This window comes from Mya arenaria, chromosome 14, assembly GCF_026914265.1.
Source record: "Mya arenaria isolate MELC-2E11 chromosome 14, ASM2691426v1".
Lineage (NCBI taxonomy): Eukaryota > Metazoa > Mollusca > Bivalvia > Myida > Myidae > Mya > Mya arenaria.
Window position 1 is genome coordinate 2,669,716 of NC_069135.1, and position 24,778 is coordinate 2,694,493.

Consider the following 24,778-nt stretch of genomic DNA (forward strand, 5'->3'; position numbering starts at 1 on the left):
GGACAACTGGCATCCATTCACTGGTGTTTTTGGACAACTGGCATCCATTCACTGGTGTTTTGGACAACTGGCATCCATTCACTGGTGTTTTGGACAACTGGCATCCATTCACTGGTGTTTTGCCAAATGGCATCCATTCACTGGTGTTTTGGACAACTGGCATCCATTCACTGGTGTTTTGGACAACTGGCATCCATTCACTGGTGTTTTTGGACTACTGGCATCCATTCACTGGTGTTTTGGACAACTGGCATCCATTCACTGGTGTTTTGCCAAATGGCATCCATTCACTGGTGTTTTGGACAACTGGCATCCATTCACTGGTGTTTTGCCAAATGGCATCCATTTACAGTTGTTTTGGACAAATGCCAAATGCACAATCTTTCGTTGTTGATTGATGCATTTCAGGGCAAATGTTTTGCTGCAAAGCAAATATTGTTACAACTTATCTGCATGAGTGCAACCCCAAAGGTTATATACACAAGTCAGATTCTGTTCAGCAAAGAAAACTAGGTCAAAACTGACATAAAGTTATGATTCTCTCTTGAAAATGACAAAGTTCATTTAAAATGACATTATACTTGTACATAACATATTACATTCCCACTAAACCTGAGGAGACATGCCACAAGCTCATATGGTATCAAGTTTTACTTGTGCAGTGTTTAACCTCAGTTTTACAAGCAAAACAACATCTTAAAATTAATTTCTTTTTATGATATCAGTTTCTGTTTTTACATGAATCTAAATGGGGAGAGATGTATTTTAAATGCTGTAAACAATTAAATTGCATAGCAACCGATTCCAGAGACATTGTTACACAAACTGGCAACAAATACTGACATTTCACAGGCCTGTATTGATTTCCGGGAATGTTTCATAGCTTTATCCTTTGTCATATTCTTGGAATTCTCTCCTAGCCCTGACAGTGTGAATAGATCAGATTAATATCCTGAGATTGAACCTTGGTTTCTAGGGATTGATGATATGAAATGAACATTATACATTATAACTGCTTCATTAAAAATGAATATAATGTGAAAGAACAAAAGAAACTTTCCCTGAAAACTTAAACTTGAGAGTATGTTAAAATGAATTGTGTTTTGCATCTCTTAAGTGTTTTTGCTTCATCTTTATTCTCATCTAATCAGTGAAAATGTTGTATGACAGACAGCACGTCAACCATATGTTTCTTCTCAAGTTAAAATCTCCTGGTGGGTTTCTTATGGAATATTGTTTATGCAACAAGTCCCCTGCAGTGTAATTATTAGAAGTAGCCATATATGTACCTCCTTAACTTTCAGATATTTAAAGCCTACGCCTTTTAAGTAGCTGAATGACGGTACATAAGAGTTGTATCTTGCCAGGTTTGACCGGGGGTTAGTTGGGATTGCTGGCCTGGGTGAGACCAGGGGTTAGTAAATGTACTGGTCTTGCTGGCCGGTTAGACAGTGGGTTAGTTGGTTAACTAGTGTTGCTGGCTGGGTAAACCAGGTGCCAGTTTCTCGAAACTTTTTGTCCCTTATAACAGTATTAAGCTAATCTCACTATTTTTTTTATATTTAATTCGCATATTGTAAACTTCATTCATAGTTATTAGACATTAAATAGGAATTACTTTTAGGGTTATCACAATAAAACATATTTTATTTACCATAATCAAATTAAAGTATGTGTTTTGTCTAATTGAAGTAAGCTACTTAAGCCTGTTAAGCTAAAGAAGTTTCGAAAAATTTGGACGAGAGGTTGTTGGTGTACAGGTGTTGGTGGCCGGGTTAGACAGGGGTTAGCTGGTGTACTGGTGCTGGTGGCAGGGTAATACCAGGGGTTAGTTGGTTAACTGGTGTTGGTGGCCAGGTAAGACCAGGGGTTAGCTGGTGTACTGGTGCTGGTGGCAGGGTAATACCAGGGGTTAGTTGGTTAACTGGTGTTGGTGGCCAGGTAAGACCAGGGGTTAGCTGGTGTACTGGTGCTGGTGGCAGGGTAATACCAGGGGTTAGTTGGTTAACTGGAGTTGGTGGCCAGGTAAGACCAGGGGTTAGTTGGTGTACTGGTGTTGGTGGCAGGGTAATACCAGGGGTTAGTTGGTTTACTGGTGTTGGTGGCCAGGTTATACCAGGGGTTAGCTGGTGTACTTGTACTGGTGGCAGGGTAATACCAGGGGTTAGTTGGTTTACTGGTGTTGGTGGCAGGGTAATACCAGGGGTTAGTTGGTGTACTGGTGTTGGTGGCAGGGTAATACCAGGGGTTAGTTGGTTTACTGGTGTTGGTGGCCAGGTAAGACCAGGGGTTAGTTGGTGTACTTGTACTGGTGGCAGGGTAATACCAGGGGTTAGTTGGTTAACTGGTGTTGGTGGCCAGGTAAGACCAGGGGTTAGTTGGTGTACTGGTGTTGGTGGCAGGGTAATACCAGGGGTTAGTTGGTTTACTGGTGTTGGTGGCCAGGTTATACCAGGGGTTAGCTGGTGTACTCGTACTGGTGGCAGGGTAATACCAGGGGTTAGTTGGTTAACTGGTGTTGGTGGCCAGGTAAGACCAGGGGTTAGCTGGTGTACTGGTGCTGGTGGCCAGATTAGACCAGGGGTTTGTTGATGTACAGGTGTTGGTGACCAGGTAAGACCAGGGGTTAGTTGGTGTACTGGTGTTAGTGGCCGGGTTAGACCAGGGGTTAGTGAGTGTATTGGTGCTGGTGGCCAGGTTAGACCAGGGGTTAGTTGGTGTATTGGTGCTGGTGGCCAGGTTAGACCAGGGGTTAGTTGGTGTACTGGTGTTGGTGGCCAGGTTAGACCAGGGTTTTTTTAATGTACTTGTGTTGCTTCTGATCCTAACAATCACAGATTTGCGTTTGGTGTCATCATGTTTCTTTGCATTTATTTAGAGTTTCATCATATTATAAGACACTGGTAGTGCGGAGAATTGTACACATATTCCAACAATTCGGATAAAAAGCAAGATAAAATCAAATAAAAACATTGCCCAAACATTGCCTTATAGATATTAGTGTATCTGTAGTTCTCAAACATAAAGTAGGTTGTGTTATCAGGACAGGAAATTTATCCACTTTATCCGGGATAATTTCATGATGAAATCAGAAAACAGAGATAGCAGTGTTTGCTTATAAATGTGTGCCCTGTGGTCCCAGTATGCCCTATCTATTGCATGATACTTTATTTCCTTATACATGGTATAAAATAAGATGCGTCTTGTTTGTAGGTCACAGTAAATCCCCTATAGAAACCACAACAGGGTTTTTTGTTCTTATGTAAACGGTGGTTTCCCTGATGATGTTTTTCTTATGTTTTTTGTCCTTGTAATTTTCCACTTTTAAGGAAAGTTAATTTGGTTTTGTAAGTGTTAACAAATTGAGCTGAAGGCCATTTATTATTTAAAGGCTTTCATGGAAATAAATGAAATGCAGTTCACTTAATATGATGTTGTTGTTTTTTGTTTTGTTTCTATAGGAAATGCATGTAAATAAAAACGACATACCCGGTAAGACCGCTAGTAATTGAATTAAATTGTGAGAAATATAAACATATCATCATATATAAATGAACATTGTATGAAAGCTTTTGAAATTGACAAAATATGTACCCAAAACCATTTCTGAAATTGTTTTGTTTGCTGAGGAGCAGGCATTAATTTGTCATCCTTGTTTACGTAATAGTGATGCATCTCCCAACTCCAGTTATTAAAATTACACACATATGCGTGGGTTGTGGAGATTACACATGGTGACATGCTTCAGTAGCCGGTTTATATAGTGACGGCACCCAGAATGCAAGTTGTGAAGATCATGCATGGGTGCTTCAGCAGCTATGTAATAATTACCACAACCACTACCTGAGTTATTGAGATTATGCCCAAGTGCTTCAGTCATCAATGTTATAGTAACTTTACACACAGCCTGAGTTATTAGGGAGGGTAGTGGGTCCTGTGACTGTTCTGTATCAAGGACAACATTAAATAACAAGCGTGTGATGTAAGTGAATAGCAATTTAATTCCTTGGAATGCTTGTTATTGAACAGATAAGCCCCTCCTACATGTTAATGATTCGCTATGGGGGTTAATGTGAAGACGAGAATAAAAGAAACACTCAAACACAGAACAACTAGAAAAAATGGAATGATTAAGACATAAAGGGATGTCAATTTCAAATCAGGGCAGAGCTGCTCATTTAACGCCAAAGGATCCAGTATATAATTGTTATAAGGTGGGGGGTGAAAGTTTTGCAGTACAGTTAATGATTTCATGGCCTGATCATAAAACACCCTACAGCTTTTTGTCTAGAAAAAGATTTAAAAAAAAAAAGATAAATAAAGTTAAACAAGAAATGGTCTGTTATTAATTTGAGTTGTGGTAGTTGTTTTATAAGCTTTAATATCAGAAATATACTGGTATTCGCATAAACCACAATGCGTTTCAACAGTGTCCTTTTCAAATCAACAACATACGATATATTTTTCATGAGTTTCATCCTGTTACAGAAGTGGGATTTTCCTTGTTTACTTGTTTCGTTGCTTTTCACCGAGTACAAACTGCCTGGATATACAATAATGAAGCACACCTACGCATTATCTAACATTTTGAAATGCATTTGAGTAACTATGAATTGATAGACTTTTGAGTGTGTGTTTTCAGCACTTACAAACCACTCATTAGTGGGTTTAGATGTAAGTGGACCTAAGAACATTGACCTATAATGACCGTAACACAAAAAGATAAACGTTAGTTGACACGCTCGTAACTGATTAATAAGTCATAAACATTATGAACAGGTTATTGTCTTACTTGGTTTAACTCCGTCACCAGTGGTTAGGAACATTTTGATAGATTATTATCACCTCAGTGCAAATTCGGCAGATTTATTCTCAAGATTTTTTTTATTTACTGGCCGATGTTAAACTAAATGATGGGCATTTGTCTGTTAGTGTGTGTTATAGAATTAATTTCAATATTATATAACAGGGTTAACAAGGATCAGAAATTATAAAAAATATTTTGAAAAAATATTCGCAAGAACCAATCTTTTATTGAAGTTCAGATCAAAAGATAGTTTTGCACAGTATGTGGTAGTTCTGTAATATTCTATAGCTGGGCACGTAATGGACATGCTTTACAAAACCTATAAACTGTCAGTGCACTTTATTTGTTTGGTCAAATATGACCACAGGTCAAATTTGTAGATAAACTTAATTGCTTGTTGTGTACTTTCAGGCAAAAGAAGGCCAGTGGCCAGAGACAAGCAGATACTGTCCGCTAGATCTCTTCTCGGGGTAAGTGACCACTGTCCTCTAGAATCTCTTCTCCCAGTGAGCTAAAATTTCTCTTCTTTGCGTAAGTGACCACTGTCAAGTATATCTTGTTATGGGTAAGTGACCTCTGTCCAGTACATCTTGTTCTGTGGTAAGTGACCAATGTCCAATAGATCTTGTGATGGGGTAAGTGGCAAATGTCTAGTAGATCTTGATATGGGTAAGTGAATACAGTGCAGTAGATCTTGTTATGGGGTAAGTGACCACTGTCCAATAGATTTTGTTAGGGGGTAAGTGACAACTGTCCAGTAGATCCTGTTATGGGGTAAGTGACCACTGTCCAATAGTTCTTAATATGGGGTAAGTGACCACTGTACAGTACATCTTGTTCTGTGGTAAGTGACCAATGTCCAATAGATCTTGTGATGGGGTAAGTGGCAAATGTCTAGTAGATCTTGATATGGGTAAGTGAACACAGTGCAGTAGATCTTGTTATGGGGTAAGTGACCACTGTCCAATAGATTTTGTTAGGGGGTAAGTGACAACTGTCCAGTAGATCCTGTTATGGGGTAAGTGACCACTGTCCAATAGTTCTTATTATGGGGTTAGTGACCACTGTACAGTAGATCTTGTTTTGTTGTAAGTGATGAATGTCCAGTAGATCTTGTGATGGGGTAAGTGGCAAATTTCCAGTAGATCTTGTTATGTGGTAAGTGACCAATGTCCAGTTTATTTTATTATGTGGTAAGTGATCGCTGTCCAATAGATCTTGTTTTGTGGTAAATGACCAATGTCCAGTAGATGTTATTATGGTGTAAGTGACCACTGTCCAGTATATCTTATTATGGGGTAAGTGACCACTGTCCAATAGATCTTCTTATGGGGTAATCGACCAATGTCCAGTAATTCTTGATATGGGGTAAGTAGCCAATGTCCAGGTGATCTTGTTTTGTGGTAGGTGACCAATGTCCAGTGGAACTTATTATGGGGTAAGTGACCACTGTCCAATATATCATGTTATTGGGTATGTGACCACTGACCAGTAGTTTCTGTTTTGCAGTAAGTGACCATTGTCCAGTAGTTGTTTGCTGGTAGGTGACCACTGCCCTCCAAGTATGTGACTGTCCTCAAGATAGGTGACCATTGTACACAAGATGGTGTCTTTCAGGGTTAAGTGGACACCGGTAGTGTAATAGTATTACTACTATTAAACAAATCTGAAATTAAATGCATTTTCAAGCACTCTTTCAGTATTCACTTTATCTTAGGTTCTGGGAAACAGGATTTGTTCATTATGACTTAAATTGTAATATCCTCTCATCTGCATGATCTAATGATAGTCTGTTTCTCTCCATGATTGAAACCAGGTTGCAGGAAAATAAAACACAAGTAGTTACAGTGTTAAGTGAGTCAAGACTCATGACTGGCTTCCCATTCACTCACTGTCAGCTGTTAATGCTATAAATAGATTTGTTGTTAAGCGGGGTCTTTCCAATGTAGTTTCTACTTAATACTCTTTGTTTGCATTTGAGTTCAGTGGAGCAGTCCACTGGTATTTTGTCTGAAGAAAGAGTATTGGTTTAACAGTGTGTATTGAAGGTCCTGTTTCAACCCTGACCTCCCCAATATCAATGAAAACCCATAAATCTGGAAAATAATCCCTGCAGCTTTTGTCCATTTCAGCTGGCTTAATGATTAGAGTACCGCTAGGTTAAATGAAGTGTGCCCTGGCAGATGAATGCACTTCAGTGTCAGGGGCTAGAACATGGGGCCTCATACAGGGGTACTATTTATAGGGATTCAGGTTTGGGCTTGTTTATCCGAAGAGCTCTATAGGGATCCTTGTTAAGACTCTATGTTTCCTAAAACACCTTTTGTTGCCTGACCTTTACTGTTACATTAAAACTATGTCAACAATTTATTCACCAAATATTATCAAAATATTTTCTCCTGTTGCATTGTAACATAAATGTCAGCATTCTTTGTTTGGAATGTGACAACATGTGCAGTGTTTTAAACAAAGATTTGAAAGGGTGATATGAGCTCCCTTCTGGCCCTGTTTCGTGTCAATCAGGGGTTTGCCTGTTAGAGCAGGCCTGGCCATTATCTATCTATAATTATCAAGTAGTGGACAGAACTGCCACAGGCTATAACATGATCAAGTTTGTGTAATGTCAGGTATACTGGACCCACCAGATATTACTGACAAGTGTTTGTTTACATCAAGTTAGCTAAAGTCTCATGAATGTTGTATAGATCAATGGATCAATATTTATTCATTAATGAGATGGCAATTTAGACATGCCTGTCATATGGAGTTGTTCTTGTCAACACAGACATTTTCTCACATCTATAGAAAGTACATTAGTCAAAGGGAAAAAGCTGTTACTGTTGTTTTGATTGCCTTTAGCAAGTATCTTTTGATGCACAATCCATTTTCACAGCTCTTTGTTGGGACCATTCCATGTACACACAACCCCTAAAGGGATAAGATGCTTTAAACATTTGTTTTGTCACTACCAAGTCTTGTAACAAAGGCTTTGATCTTGTGTGGTTGTAATCTGGAGGCATTCAGCCAACTTGAGTTAATCTGATAGCCCAAGCTTTGCCAAAGCCCTGTTGGGATTAGGTAATTCAGGTAATGAAATAAACATTTGATAAGTTTGTTTGCTTGTACCACAATGGTACATGGGATATTGAATAGCCCTGTTGGACACAAACCAAAAGCTTAAGAACAAATCCCCCATTGTGTTTACATCCACCCTTAGCTTATCAAGTTTCAAGACTTTTAAATTGTCTTACACCCAATGGATCATTACTTAATTATAATAGTTTATTGTTGAGCTCCACTGTATTCAATTATTTTGATTTTGACATTTTGTTAAAACGAACTGAAAACTTGCTTCAAAAACTGTCTTTTTGACTGCATTAGGTTTATTTCCATTTTGACATAATTGGTCATAAAAATTGAATATCTGAAACTACTTGCTAATTTCAGCTGAACTTGTCCAATTACTGTTTAGTGAGTTACACCCATAGCTTGGTGAAACATTTTCCCAGGGCTTGAGAACAAAGAAATCCTCCATACAAAACCACCCCCATCTGTTCCCCTGGTTTCAATACACAAAACTGGAGGCTCATGATTGGCGGCATGTTGAGGAATTTTAACTTCCTTTAATCAGGCAAGTGTGCCGCCTGGCAGACCTTTGATCCTGACGGGCTTTCTGCCCGGGATTGAATGTGCTTTGTCAGTAGGCGGCAGGGGATGTTATTTTCTTTTACCGTTTAATATGAGCCAAACAGGGGTATCAGCTTAGGGGCTTTGTTCTGTGCGGAGATTTTGTTGAATACAACAAGCAGGTATAAATACAATATTTACCTTGCATAACATATGACAAGGGTCACGTAGCTTTATAAAGCTGCCATTCCTAACATTCACACATATTTACCATGTTATTCTATATAATCTTTCTCTCAGCAGTTATTTATAATCAATGTCTGCACGGAGACGGAGACGTAATTGTCCTTGCCCTTACATGGTTTGTTCCTCGCAAATGTCATCCAGCACATGTTTTACAATGTGATCATGCGGCAAGAGGCTTACCTGCATGCTTGTAAATACAACGTGCCGCGATCCAAGTTAGTCGATGTGTTACAAAAAAAGTGAAAACGTTCTGTCTCACATGTTTTTCAAAGTGTTTGATTTATAAGAAAGTGCCTTATGAATGGTTCCAGTTCAGTCAGTCAGACTGACTGTATTTTTTCACCATTTGACTATGCATTATTTCTAATTAACTTGTCAACTTGAAGTCTTTCTGTTAGGATGGCATCCAATCAATGGGTATAAACAAGATAATAAGATAGAAACGTGAGCATGAACAAGTATGTAGTAAACAATGAAGGTAAAGTAAGATTAATTGTTTGGCTCACTGATAAACAAGCAACATGAGCTCTTTGAAGCTTCTAATAGTGGCGAAATGAAGAAATGTTCTGTTTCATAAATTCCCTGTATCTAGTTGGAAAGCTGGTGACAAAAAGTCAAGTGGGCCACATCCAGTGTCACATGTAATGAGTGCCTTTTATGGGATGTCTAAATCAAGAAGTATCCCTGTGTCGCCCAGTCTCCTGAAACAGCTGTATGCAAATCATCTTGGTAACAGCTGCCCAACATTGCCCTACTTTATTGTATGGTTACACTCCACCGATTTTCAACGAAAACAACCACCTCCCAGTAATGGGCGAAACCGTTTTCATTTGCAGAAAAAATAATGTTTGTATGTGGATTGTGATCATTAAAGTGTGCCTAAATGAAACTGTCATGTCATCTATAGCAATTAAAAAATGTTGAATAAATGTTGATAGAAATTTAATGTTGCAATGGTTTTGAAAAAATGTTAAACAACAGCTATTGATGAGCATTCCACGGCTTGGTCTTGTAATACTGAGTACATGTAAGTTGAGTCATGTTTTTGGCCAGTTATCATATCATCAGTTTGATTTATCTGACAATAGAAAATGTAAAGAGCTTAAATCATTCAAAGATAAGATATGCAAAGACGATCATATTTGGAGATATTCAAGTACCGTACAAAGCAATGACTACCGGCCCAGTGCTAGATATCGTATAACTCGAGGGGGGGGGGGGGGACAATGGAACATTTGACAAGAGCTATTCCTGAATCGGCACAAAATGACAACATTGATACCAGTCGGTTTTGGGAGTGATTATTCATGTTTTCAAGCTGTTAGATTGTCATATTACTGCTAGTGTGTTTGTATCACTAACTATGTTTACTGCAAAATTTTGATGCACAAAATCTCATTTTGTGGTTTTTGTTTGCAGATTTATGATGATTTTTTATGTGAAGATGCAGTGATTTGCAAACTAGTTTCATTTGTCATTTACCTGAAACTTGAATCTCATTTGTAAACCAAGTCTGTACCAAATTGATGTAATTGTCTGTTCTTGCTAAATAATTGCTTGTCAATTGCCATGTTGCAACACATTAAGCTAATTCATGCAATCTCTGCCCAGATCTCACAGTTTCTATGTAAGACTTTCTTGGGGCTTAGCCCAGGGCTTAAATTTCAATAAAAATGTACATAAATGGGTAAATGGCCACTGTTTACCTGTTAATAAGAGCAAAGAAACTGGTAGCTTGCAACACTGGAATGACTAAACTGTGACCGACATTATAATAGGACAGATTGAAACACCCAGCTGTTACAATCTCAGTGCTCTCATCAGTATTGCTATATCGGTCAAACTTGTAAAATGTTGGTTTATATAGCCAAAAATTTATGTTCAAAGAGCATATTATTGAGTGAGTTGAATATTACAGAGTACTTTGTTATTTATTTGACATTTCATTACAAGGCTCTTGTGTTCTGTCATCCTCTCAAATTTGTCCTATATTCAATTAAGTATTGTTCGTTTTGAGCCTTTCAGGGGATCAGGCCTATCTCTTTATTACGAAACAACATAATATTTACCGAAACAACATAATATTTACCATATATGTATAAAATTAAGACCATATTTAGTGCAGAGGGTCTTGTCTTTGTATTATTGGTGAAGCAGAAATGACTGTGACATATTATTTAACGTTCTTTAAAGTTTGTTCGTAAGGTAAACAACTGTACATACTCGTATATATTAATATAAAAGAGTAAAAAAACATAAATGAATGTATGCCTCCTATCAATCTTGGTGTGGAAGTCATGTCTTGTGGTTTAATATAATCAGATTGGCCTGCACGCCTATACCGCAAACTTTTATGTTATCAGAAATCTTTGTACCAACTCATTGTCAAGTAAAAAACGCAGGCTGACATCAGCAAATGTGAAACATAATGTATGCCTTTCGCAATTTTGGTTTACCCACAAACAAGACTGATAAGTAATCACTACACGATGTTGTTCGAGATGAAAAGAAAAGATCTTGTGTACTATAATGTAGTATGAAGTATTGCGTGCATATTTTGAAAGATTGTAGTGGTCGTTTATTTTTAGTCATGTCTGTTATGCACTAATAACGCTGAGGCCTCTTGAAGGGACATTTTCCTCTTATGTTTTGATATGATAAATTGTTGTTTAGTTTTACAAAATTTATTTTCTTTAATTTCAGAAATAGACAACGAATGAGACATGCTTTGATAGCGCTGGCTGAAACTCCACAGAATAATCTACGAATATGTCAAGTGAGATACTTGGTTGACTCTATATTATTGTTTTTTGTGAAATTCAAGATTTTATCTTTAACATGTTATTGTGGTATTTAAGATATCAGCTGATACATGTATTACTGAAGTTCAAAGCACTGGTTAACATGAAACCAGAATACAGCAGAGAGTGAAACTGTGGAACAATTAAATACATTTGTATCAAACAAAATTTTGACACAATTAAAATTGTCAATTTGTTCTATAGCCTGGGGAGGTCTGTACTTTGATGTTATAGATGAAAGTCTGGTAATGTGTGAAGTAGATGGTATCTGTCTGTGGTCATTTTAGTAAATACAGTCCAAACTGGCCAAAGGCTACTGTCATGGTCATTAATTTAAGAGCAATGATAACAATCTCTGATAGTATGTATGTACTGCTGTGATAGAAGGGAGATAACCATTTCTTTTGATCAAAATATTATATCAGAAGATGGTAAAGGGAAGTAATCAAAACATGATGGAGTGTCAAGTAGTGTAGCCCTATGCTTGTTTTTGACACATATTCATATTAAGTATGCAGCCAGTCTGCACCATTTTCTGAAGAAGTCTGGTCTGTCATCCTAAAGACTCATTTTAATTACTGTTATGAGCCCATTGATATTCCTTTTTACTAAATCACCTTTAAGGATGTGTTCAACTGATAGCGATACCTGAATTGAACTTACTTGTGGTGAAAGAGCAAGAAGACTTAATAAAAAAACATTATATTTTAAGAATCTGGTTTAGTCAATCTTTCAGGTGTAACAAGTCATCATAACCCTCACATTCATTCAACAGGGACAGGAAATATGTTAGTTTTTGGACTTTTGGCCTTTTTTGAAGTTGAATAAAACTGTGTATATCGTGGCAAGTGTCTGATTCCTTTTACCATATGCTATTTCCAGTAAAAAAGTAATGTAAAAGACTTAGCTATTTCATCTGCATGGCTGAAAACCACAAATTAATGACATTTCCTGGGCTACATGCATTGCAAAATATCAATTCCCCATTTATTTCACAAACATGACAAGTTACATATTACTTTACCGATAAAAAAATAAGCAATGTTCTATATCCTCATGTTTAATACAGAAAAAATATGTGATAGTTATAATGAACAAGAAACAAGGTAAAGTATGTGATAAGGCCTACAAAAAAAATACATTTGGTTCGGGTAACCCGACCCTACCTACGGAATAGGCGCCCTACCGTTTTTATAGTCAATTTGAAAAAAAAAAAAAAACCTTAAATGCTTATACAGAAGATAATTTTAACACTATTCTCCAATGATAAAAATAATATTCTTATATAAAGCCTTATAAAAAAAACAAAAACAAAAAACCTACCCTACCTATTTTTGAAAAGGATGTTACCCTAACCAAACCATTTATTTTTTTAGGCCTTAATGACTATTGTAACCAAACAAATTTCTCGATTTCATGATTTCTATGATCTACAGAGTTAAACAAATCTTAGAAGCCTTTAACGCAAAATTTAAGACATGCTGAAAAGGGAGTAAGGGAAACAAAAAACAAACATTTTGCAATAATTGCAAAAAAGATCAAATCTCTAACTTTAAATGCGATCCTATTGTGGCAAACATAAGGAACGTTTTGGTGTACAGTCAAACCTGTATTAAGTGGCCACCCTTGGGAAATGATCAAAGTGGCTGCTTAAGACAGGTGGCCACTTAATCCAGGTTTGACATTTCCACCACTGTAGCTTTATTCAGAGATGGAGTATGTATCTTAACCACCACCTCACACCACAATCAATAACATCTGTATCAATATTATTGAAGAATGTTGAATACAAATGCATTTGTACAGTTAAAAAAAACTTTATTTCAATTTTATAAATAAAACACATTACATAAAAGTTGATACAAGGCATAAACAAAACACACCACATATCAGTCTACACATTTACATGTTTATACACATTTTTAGTTCACTTTTTAAAGTAGTCCGTACATTAAATAAATGTTGATGCATAGGATAAACAAAACACACCACAGATCAGTCTACACATTTACACAACTACATGTGCATACACATTTCCTGTAATTTTCCTCTGTCTTTTTGCATTTGGATTCCATTGCTATCATATTCCTCCACAATTTCACGCTTACGCTTAAGTAAGAAATTGATTTGAGTCCTTCCACAGTTAAATTGCTTGGCAACACTTCTTGCACTACGGCCGTTTTCTAATAACTTTATACACTCGACACGTTCTTTAAGAGTCAAACACTTTCGATTAGTCATTTTTTCAGCCATAATCAAAGTTAAAAAAATATCAAGAACAATGCATTGTAAATATCCGTTCGTAGAAAATAAATCCGTGCACTTTGAAAAATAATATTGAAGTGAATAAAAATCGTAACTCGTTTCAAGCTGTCGAATGACAATGCAAACTGTGAATTCATAATAACCGGTGTTTTTGTTGGTATTTAATAATTAACTTCTTAATTATTTAATTATCGTATTAATTGTGTCATTAATTGTGTCAATTCTGATCAAAACATTCGCCGACGTGTAATAAACATGATTTCTCGATGAGTAAACACGCATGGCAATCGTGTGATGCAATTATCATTTTCATTGGATGACGGAGATACCCGAGGCCGTCGTTCTTCTCCGTACACTTCTATACTTCTATACGCAATTAAAGCTGTGTATTGCAAAAAATATAAGCGGAAGTGTCAGTGACAAGGGATTAGTGGCCGCTAATTAGTGATTATATGGCTTCATGGAGACAAAAATTTGTGGCCGTGGCCGCGTTAGACAGTTGGCCGCTTAATGCACGTACATTATATAGTAAAAACGTACGGGGGGAATTTGGAGTGGCCCGTTAAGGCAGGTGGCCATTTAAAGCAGGTGACCGTTCAACCAGGTTTGACTGTAATTTAGTAAGTTGGACCCTATCAAAGTTAAAAAGATTTTTACTATCAATTTCACTTAAGTAAAGCCTACTGTTGTACATTGAACTATATACATGTGTTGTATGATTGCAGGATGGGGAGGAGGTTCACGGAGCATGGAACAAATTTGACCTGTCTGAAGTACTTCAAATGTTCTTTGCCTGTAGTCTTTCTACCATCTCCAACGGACACCACTCTAGATATAAGTGAGACAATTATCTTCACCCATTGGGGGTGCACAGAGAGCATTGCTTATCAGGGCTTTCCCCAGGCATGCGCTCTGGTACAGGAGCATCTTTTTTTTTTAAAAATCCGTATCACCGGAGCGTTTGAAAAGCGTATAGCGTAAAGATCAAAGTCCCGGGGGGCTTGTCCTTATTCAAAAACTTTCCCTTGAGAGTGCACCAAAATTAGCCATTTGTCAGTGGAAATATAAAAAAATGAAATCAACTCAAACCATGCAAAGCTAGTGCCTGTATTATATTCTGGGGAAGCCCTGCTTATCATTATGTCTCACCTTACAACTGCATGGACGTCATTTTAAAAAAAGAACACAACAATGAATGCAGAATTGATGGTTTTCCTTCACGGATACAAGTTGTTGCCGCTGTGGTTAGACCTTGTGTTGGAGGCCCTGCTCTTGGTCCCCACAGACTAGGATGGGGCGGGTGTAGGCATTACCCCACACACACCTTTCTCATGTATGCACCAAAAATTTCAGGTTGTTGCCGCGTTTTCTAGACCTGGTGTTGGAGGCCCTGCTCTATGTCCCCGAGGATGAGGGTGGGGCGAGTGTAGACATTTCCCAACCCACCATGTGTTCATCTCCCGTGCAATATTGCCAGAACAGCAGACCCGAGACGTCTAATTACTGTAAGTAGACTTAAGGTGATTAATTAATTGGTGATAATTGCACTTTCTTCTTTGTCTGTTACATGTTTTACTTACTGTGCTCTCTAATTTCTTACAATGTATACTTAAAATTGTGCCCATATAATGGAAATTACCTTGATTTATTTTGACCCCTGGGGTAAAAGTTGGTTCTACCCTAAGGGTCTCAGAACATTTCAGTTCATTCAAATAGCTATCAAAATGCATTGCATCAAAAAATCAAATCCCATTAGTAATTGGTGAGTGATTTAGGGCCACTATGGTACTCTTGTTTACAGTATGTTTCTAACTGAAAAAAAGCTGAAATTGACAAAGCAGATGATATATTGGATATCTCAACAGATCAGAAAAGTGTCTCAGATCTTCTCCTCTACTTGTACATTGTTTATTCTTTTTAGTGTCGAGTCAAGACAGCTGCACAAGTGACCGGCTGCCAGCAGGTTGTGTTTTGAACCGTATCCTGGCGGTACAGCAACTAGACGTTCTGGATATTGACGGTGTCTACCCTCTGTACAAAGAATTAGAACAACAGCCCGATATCTGGTTAGTAGCTTTCCCTTCCATGGAAATAAGAAGGCTACGTGTATCTGATCATTATTACACCACTTTGACTAGACATGATTTATAGTCAATAAAATTTGTCTCTTGAATGGACAAACTCAGGTCTCAATCTGATGCTTAGCATCAACAAGCCCTCGATCCAGAATTTGAGCTAGCCCAGAAAGCATTTTCCAGTGCACCTTGCAGGATTTTGCTCATCTTTTAACCGATGCATATACCTAACTGCAGTTCACATTGCTGACTGAGGATATGTTTTGATCACTCAAGTGTGTGAATGATAGCAGCCCCCATATCATCAGCATTGTCTACCCATTATATATTGACCTGTATCAAATGTTTTCACAGGCACCTTTCCAACGGTAAGTCAGTGGGTCACTTATGTGTGTGCTGTTAGCAAAAAGTTATCTTAAAATCCCATCCACCAAATATAGTATTAGTTCTCACTTGACTGTTATTTGACATTGTACATACATGTACATTATTTCAGTGATAGCCCCTACAGTGAGGGAACTGGCTACATGCCCTGATCCTAGACCGGTGACTACATCATGTCTGACTCCCCCCTCACAGCTGTAGTGTCTATATTCCCTATTTCAGTTCTAGTTACCACCTGGATGGCCCCTACAATGAGGGGGACTGGTTAGAGGCCCTTACCCATGACTGTGGTGAATTCATCATATCGGACGCCACACTCACAGCGGTCGACAAGGTACCACTTGATGATGTATTTGTAAAATAAATGTCAATAGACAAGCAATTGGCATTACTAACATTTATTTTGTCAGCCTTGGCTAAGTTTTGTGCCTTACTAGCATATTCGATATTAACTTACACTCGTGTTTTACAGGTTCAGACTTGGAACATTTAATTTAGTTACTGTATAATGTACTGCTAGTCAAACTGCTTTTAGTATAAATTGTTTTGTTTTAAGCTCTAGTTTTCAGCTATTGTGATCGCCCAAGGTCCCAAAACTTAAAACATCTCTCCTTGAAACCCATTGTCAAGACCCATGATATTTGTAATGGTCCCTAACCAAGATTGTTCAAATTATGTTCCTGGGATCAAAGCTGGCCACACCCAAGGGGTCCAAGGTTTTCCATATTCTTAAAAAGTAAAGTCTTTGAAAAAAATCTACACTGAAACAGCATGGCCCAGACCCTTGATATTAAGTAGTCAGTCTCATGAAGTTGTCCACATGGGTCACAATTTTTCAGTATACTTTTATAGTAATTTTTTTGAAAATCTTTCTCTGAAACTGCAAGACTTAGGATAATTTGTATGTAGCCTCATGAAGTGGCCTTTTACCATTTTTGTTCAAATAGTGCCACTTGGGTCAAAGCTCGCCACACCCCAGGGGTCCATGGCAAATATGCCCCGGGTGGGGGGGAATCCCCCGGAATTCCGACCTATCCCCTGGTCCCACGCCGAGGGATCCTTATCCCCTGGAATTAAAAAAGAAAAGAAAAAAAACTTTTTCAAAACTTGCTTGAGGTTGACAGTGGAAAGAATCCATAATATGATGAGTGTGAAATTCCATGAAGGACCATGATGACTAAGTCCAAATATTATTGTAATTTGAGTGTATTTCTGTATTTATTCTTATATTATAAATGTTGATATTGCGCAAAATTTCCCCGCGTAAAAATCCCCTGGTGTAATATCAAAATCTCCTGGAATTCAGACCAAAATCCCCCGGGAAGCCTCTCAGAAATATGGCATGTATGCCATGGTGTTCTTCATACTTTTGTATTGTAAAATCTTTCATAATCTTCTCTGGAACTTGTAAAAAAAATTCACAAACTGCAATATGATGCAATTTGGGAATTCTTTATACCGGTACTTATAAAGTAAAATCTTCTATGAAAAGCATGACCAAGGCTTTTGATATTTAGTATGTACTATGTAGCCTCATGTAGTGGCCATTTACCAACATCCTTGATATTCACCAACCAGTTGGTCTTTTGAATTATTTGAGCAGTATAGGGCCATTTTGGCCCTCTTGTTTTATGAATTAAACAAAATGAATGAAAATATTCCCTTTGGGTCAAAAAGATTGAGTGCAACCATTAAAAATCAAGCATTTTTTAGGCTTGAATTACGAATTTGTGCTCAATTAAGTATCTGTCTGTAACTGTTTGGTGTGTTATCATAAGTAATAATCAATATTATAACTTGAACACATTTTGAAACATGAAATCTGTAAGAGTACATTTAAGTAATAATCAATAATAATGATTATATTATAATAGGGATTAGATTATAATAATAATATAATAGTAATTTTCAATAATAATGAAGTTTCCTTAAGCGGAATCTTGATTTGTATTTGCAGGTGAAGAGGTTTCTCGTCTCCAAGACAATGCAGGATTGTTCAATCATGGTCGCTCTGCAGAGAATCAATGAGAAGTATTCATATTTTGATCATATATCTATTGATTCCATGGCATACATAAAGCTGATCTTTTATATTCAAATGACATTAATTATCTTTAACTGATTGATGTCCTAGCCCTTGTTTCATCAGGGCAGCAGAATTTTGTCCTATGATAACTTTCAGCCTAAGAACATAAAAACTAGGAAGATATTCAGGTGACATTTAGTTACCAGTGACAGTAGGCATATACAAAGCAAGGCTTTCAACTCTAGTTGAAATAACTATCAAGTATGCCCCATGATCATCTGAGAAAACAGATGGGTGTTTGTACCTGCTGGCAGAGTTCTTGTTTTGTGAATCTTAAAGAAGCTTGATGTTGTTGTGTACATGTCTTTACTTACGTATGTAGCAGTTGAAAACATGTACATAAATTAACACCCTTCCTTTATTGTGCTCTTCCATCTAAAAAAAAGAGTAATAAACATGTTTTCTGCGAAAGAGGAGATTTTTCTTGTTATACAACCATATCATGACAACATGAGAAATGTATACCGATAATATTCGTCTCGAGGTAAAAACAGTAAAATATCATGTTTAAGTACATGAACCTTTGCAGGGAGATACTGAATCAAGAAAAATATGTGAGCAGTATGTGGTCATATATCAGCTGTTATGTTTTCGATGATGATTATTTCATAAATGCTTAAACGGTCCATTGCCATTTTGTGTTACAGTGAGAACGAGGCAACGATTGGTCCCTGCCTAACAGACAGTGAGGGTCAACGGTTTCGATTCTCTGTCACAATAATAGACCTGGACCCTAAACCGTTTTGCAAGATCCCGGCATATAATCGACAAGATGTGGACATTGTAAAGGCTTACAGAGAGAGCGGCATCGATTAGAATCTCTTGTCTGGTTTTTGTTCTTTCTGTTAGATATATTTTATATAATTTTTCAAATAGTTCTGACGCACATAAGGTAGTCATGTTTTTTATCACCTTACAAATGTGTTAATTTGTTGGACTAGGCTTGTCTTAGGTTGTTATATTACCTACGTGCCAGTATTCTTTGTGTTCATTCTATAAGATTTAGTCATACATTTGTACCTCTGTTATATGATCAGAAATTTGCAATCAAAACATTGATGTCATATAATGATGCGTTGCTGATTACCAAATCAGCTTACGTAATTGATGACTTAATACTTCCTACATGTCATATGTAAAATGTCTGATGGGTATGTAATACAATCTTGTGTTAGAATTGTAGTGTTAGTTCTAATTTATTTGGAACATTCTCTCTTTCTTCTGATTAATTTCAGAAAGTATATACATGTAGCTTGTAAAGCTGCACTTTGTATATTCCCAAAGTTGAGATCTTGTCAAAGCACCGATATTGTCATAGGCATTAGGGTTTGTTATGTTGTACCAAAACAAGTTACCAATGACATGCATCATTCTGTTTAGCAAGGCCCATAACTCTGTCATTGTTGAGTTATTACCCATAATATCGGTTAACTCATAAAAACAGACAAACAATTTGAGGGGTGAGTGCAAAAAGGTTTTAATTGACATTAAATAAAGAAGAAGATAGAAACCTTTTCACTTTCAACCCTCGAATTGCATTACAGCGTTCAGCACTATCATAAACGCTGGTGTCCCAGCAATAAATATAATGTTTTAGCAGAAAATTAGATAGAAACCCAAAATACGTCCAAGCAGAAGCTTTAGAACAAACCAAAACATGATTGTGCCAAAATATATACAACCTGTTGACAACTGTTTCAAGTTCTGGTATCAAACTACATCCAAGCAGAAGCTTAATCACAATCTCAAACATGATTTTATTTGCTGATTGGCACACCATTCAAATATAGTTGAGTGTTGGGCCCTGCATTGGCTTGCACTACTATGGTGTATTATGGTTTATTTTTCAAACCTTTATCTTTAGTATTTGTGTTTGAGTGTTTGACGTGCAGGATTGTTTACTTAATTCATGTTCTTTGTAGTTAATGTACATTTCTTCTCTGAAGATCTTGTTAAATTTATTTGCAATGGGCAAAAAGTGCTCTATTAAAGTATTCTCAGCAGTGCTGCTTGACATATAGGTTTTACTTCATTTTATATACATTTATTAACTATGTATTCATCTGTTCTGATTTGTATCTTTTTAAGTCAGTACTAGGCTTCAAAGTCCTATCAAAGCCATCACCCAGATTAGTTTAGTGATTACAAATACATTACTTGTCAGTATAAGAAGAACTTCAGTCTCAAGTTCTGGTAATAACTATAATATTGGTGTATTCATTATTGTACCCCCCCCCCCCCCACACACACACACACACACCCACTCACACATTTTGTAAGTGCTCAAATATATCTAGAATGAAATCTCTTTTTATTGTGCCAAAAAATATACTATCTGATGACTTTGTATGCTCCAGGTGGTTTGTGGTTTTACTGTATACCATATTTAAATTTTTCTAATTTGGGCATGTTGCCTTTTCAAAGGTCGAGGTTACACTTGGAGGTTATTTGTTCTAGTCTTCAACAGCCATTTCAAATTACCTACTAATTAAATTAGGCATTTGTCAGGATACTGTGACATTGTTGTTTTGAAAATGGAATGAACATTAGAGATAAGTCAAATAAGAGCTCCTTGACAATGGACCCATTGTTCAGAACTTTGTTAACTTTGACAGTGTTGTTTATGTCATCGTTGTTAACCTTAAAATCATTACTCCTCTTGAAGTTTCATGGATACACTTGTGATCTGCAGTTATTTAACAAGATTTGAAAGAACTGTCTGCTGTATTTGTTCTATTTATATGTATAAGTAGATCACAAAATATTTTACCTTTTAAAATTAGCAACCATTCCGTTTACCATGTTGTTAACTTTTAACAAAGTTTTGAACAATTGGCCCAATTTTTGCTAACAATGTTCTTTTATAGCACTTATTTCAACCCAGTTGTGTGTGTTATGGACATATTATGGACAACTCTTATGTGCCAGATATTTGATGATGGTGCCGGTTGTTAAACCTCTACAAACATGTCAGTATTTTCCATCCACTATCACTTTCCTCATAGCCATCTGTATTCTCACCATCATCATATCCAAGAAATGTTTGTATTTATGTATGTCAGATCGTAATTGTTTAAGTATTTTGTTGTTAAGCTTTTCTGTTGTTAAATGTTAACACTTATCCATTGCCAGTTTATGAAACAGAAATATAGAATCTTACATCAATTGCCATTTAATACAAAATGTCATGAAATTGTTACACAATGTTATAAAGGTCGCATGGTATAACAATAAATGTAACATTGTTCTTATTACATGTCATATTTGTCATCATGAAAAATATATATTTTTGGGAAGAAGTTTGGGGCTAAATGACATCAAAGAGAAGTTATATTACACTTGTGATGGTTGTATCACACAAAACCAATAACATCATGGGATCAATACTATTTAAACTTTAAAGTGACACTCTTATTCAAAATCAATACATACACATGTATAACAAACATATATTTTGAGTGATAAACCTTCAACTTCTTACTAAATAATGCATTTATGGAAACTATTAATTACTGATAACAAGTTTATAACCGTGTATTTAATAGATGAAAACGCAACAATATATTAAATGATTGGTGAATGCTAAAAGATTTACTGTGATCTACTAGTGTCTCATAAGGTAGAAATACCGTGTTTTCGGCACCTTTCTTTCAAATTAAACAGAGTATCCTTCATAAGAACCATTGTTTTCGACATTTATTAATCTTTTCTGGTAATTTAAAACAATTGTATTAAATATGGTAAATCTCATTTGGGAGTAATAGTGCATCTTTAATAAATCTGTGTTTGAACAAAGTCACTTAACCATATTTATGTTCATCATTCAGCTTGTATGAAAAGCTGTGCATTTTTCTTGCCATGCTATTCTAACTGCCATTTTTTAAACACCCATTACAAGCTGATTTAGGTTTTTGTATGAAAATAAAAAATAAATAAAAAATGTTATGAAAATAAATTGGCTTTGCCCATACTGTGTGGATGTAGGACGACTCCATGGGTAGTACTACTGTATGGTCGGTTATACCTGTATTTTTTCATAGAGAAACATTACTACAGATAACCTTCATTGTATAAGTTGATTTGCTCTTTTATTTTAGAGAGATTACAATTCCTGCCTGTGAAAGCCAAATAAGTATTATTTTCTAGGACTTTCTAATATTCCAATTATCCCAGAACATCATAAAGTTGAATAAAATCCCCCTTTATTTGTTGAGATAAAGAAAACATCTTTTACATTTGTTCATTTTTTCATCTGTGTGATGTATTTTTTATACTGATAGTCAGTTAATTAAGGACAATAAGTTTTCTTTTAATTGAAACATTGAAGAATGTACACTGGATAATCAAATGGGATTTGCTGTTGGTTGGTTTGTTTGCTGTGTAGTTCGTACTATGCCTAAATTTGTTTAAAAGTTACACACTCTCACAGATTGACTGTTTTGACAACTTCTTTTTATTTTTTGTCTTGTAATGAGCCAATTTTTGCGTAAATGTCTGGAAATCAGTGAAACAAGATTGCTGACAAAAGATCAGGTCGCAGTTATTCATATTTACATTTGAAAATTGATGTTTAATGGGGTTAAGAGTTAATAACGCTTTAAGAAAAAATAGGAATTTTCACCAGTTTCCCAAACGATTGAGATCTGTTCAATTATGAGTTAACTTGTATGAATGAATTGATTACATTGATACCCAAAATCAGCTGATTCTTAGACAAAAAAATGGAGAACAAAAATGTCAGAACTATCAGTCCGTGAGTGTGCAGCCTTAGAAATGCATGTGTGCAATTTAGTTTGTTTCCAAATTTAGACTAGTACCACAAGTTCTCAATTTCAAGCAAAGAAAATATACTACTCAAATTTTGACCAGGGTAACATAAATCTTGTATTTACATTTAATATTGAAAGTCTTCATTTTGTAGGGAAATGATGGGCTATTGATACCAATACATTTCTGTTTTGCACATGGAATTTGATACAATTTACAGGAATTATGCCATGGGTCATTTTTCCAGTATAATCGGTATACAGCTTTATGGTTTACCTTTTTTCACTAACCTATATTTTCTATTGAAATGAAACTTGTAAACACTAAATTGTCTTTTAGATATACTGTCTCAGAAAATTTTACGATTTATCCATTATTGTCAGTTTAGCTTTGTCAAGAATGATTGATAAAGTATGTTTAATAAAGCGATTACTTACATGATTGATGGCATTATTGGGGTATGAACACAGTTGGGCTGGTTAAATTTGGTGAGTCCAAAGCCATTTTATATTTATACAGCAAATTTTGAGTATGAAAATATGTACCTTGTACTTGTTACACTGTTTAAGAAAATGTTCTCAATGTGTTTCAATGTTCACAAACATGGTGCTGCAATTTAGTTAATATATTCATTTCTTTTATCTTGATTGTGAAGTAAGCTGAACGCTTATAGCGTCCATATCCTGGGCAGAAACCAGTACTGGTGTCCATTTGGTAATGTAATGGAATGGTACCCCCGGGGGCTGCACTCTCTTTGGTACCACTTAACCACTGGATCACTGCACCCTCTATCCTGCAATTTCTTGTTTATATTTTGTATTGCCCTCCTTTTTAAAACTTCCCTGTATGTTTATTATAATGGCTTATTTGTGCTTAAGTGTAATATAATTACTTACATCATTCGCCCGCATGCATACCTCTTTTAAAGGCATTATTTTTCACCTATGAGTATTCCTTATCTTTTATTTGACACATTTTGAAATGTGCTGCTATTTAACAGAGATTTAATATATTAAACTTACTGTTTATCGTATTAACATGCACCTTTTCAGTAAGTCTTTTCTTTGACAACTTCTTTTTTGCACGCTGTTCATTTTATTGCTCATTTTGAGGATTTTTATTTTGTTGTATTTGGTTTGTTCTGTTATGTAAAAATCTATCAAAAATAAAAGAAAAAAGGACATTATATGTTTTTCGTTTTTGTGTATAAATAGGAAGCAACTTATTTCTGTGTTTGTCCCGACTACGGAGCTGGACGGATACGGAGACCACTTTGTCCATGGCGTCAAACTTTCGTTTCCGATGAATAACTTTTGAACGACTTGTTGTACAGTCTTCAAACTATGTGTGCACATTTGGGATGGTCAGTTGATGATCTCTATTTCTTTTAGATCAGTTGGTCAAGTCACGGTGATGGTGGGCGCTCCCGACATGCGCACATCAGATTAGCGAAATTCTTGTTGCTTTATAAGAGTTTTAGGGATATTTCAGAGGTAGGACGGGGTAACAACTACAGGCCCAGTCCGACCAATGTATTTGCACCTGCTTTATGACCACCTTAATGTGTATGCACCGGAAAGAGTCATAGAAATTCCACTGTGTTTGTACCCGTCTGTTATCGTCAGGTCGATGTACCAGCTGTAAGTTATAATTTCTGTCGGAATACGATCCGACTTTACATAATTGTAAAGCACCACGGGAAGGTGTGTCGCAAATACAG

General features: G+C 36.3%; 1 protein-coding gene across 1 annotated transcript in view; it reads left to right on the plus strand.

Moving 5' to 3' along the window:
* Positions 1-24,241, plus strand: part of LOC128217277 (inositol-pentakisphosphate 2-kinase-like) — a 34,321-nt gene extending 10,080 nt beyond the window's left edge. The window contains exons 7-14 of the mRNA XM_052924309.1: positions 5,219-5,277; positions 11,384-11,456; positions 14,472-14,584; positions 15,100-15,251; positions 15,668-15,812; positions 16,428-16,539; positions 18,163-18,236; positions 18,939-24,241. Of these exons, the coding sequence (XP_052780269.1) occupies positions 5,219-5,277; positions 11,384-11,456; positions 14,472-14,584; positions 15,100-15,251; positions 15,668-15,812; positions 16,428-16,539; positions 18,163-18,236; positions 18,939-19,107 (897 nt within the window). The 3' untranslated portion in view covers positions 19,108-24,241. The remainder of the gene's footprint in view (positions 1-5,218; positions 5,278-11,383; positions 11,457-14,471; positions 14,585-15,099; positions 15,252-15,667; positions 15,813-16,427; positions 16,540-18,162; positions 18,237-18,938) is intronic.
* The last annotated feature ends 537 nt before the right edge of the window (positions 24,242-24,778 follow it).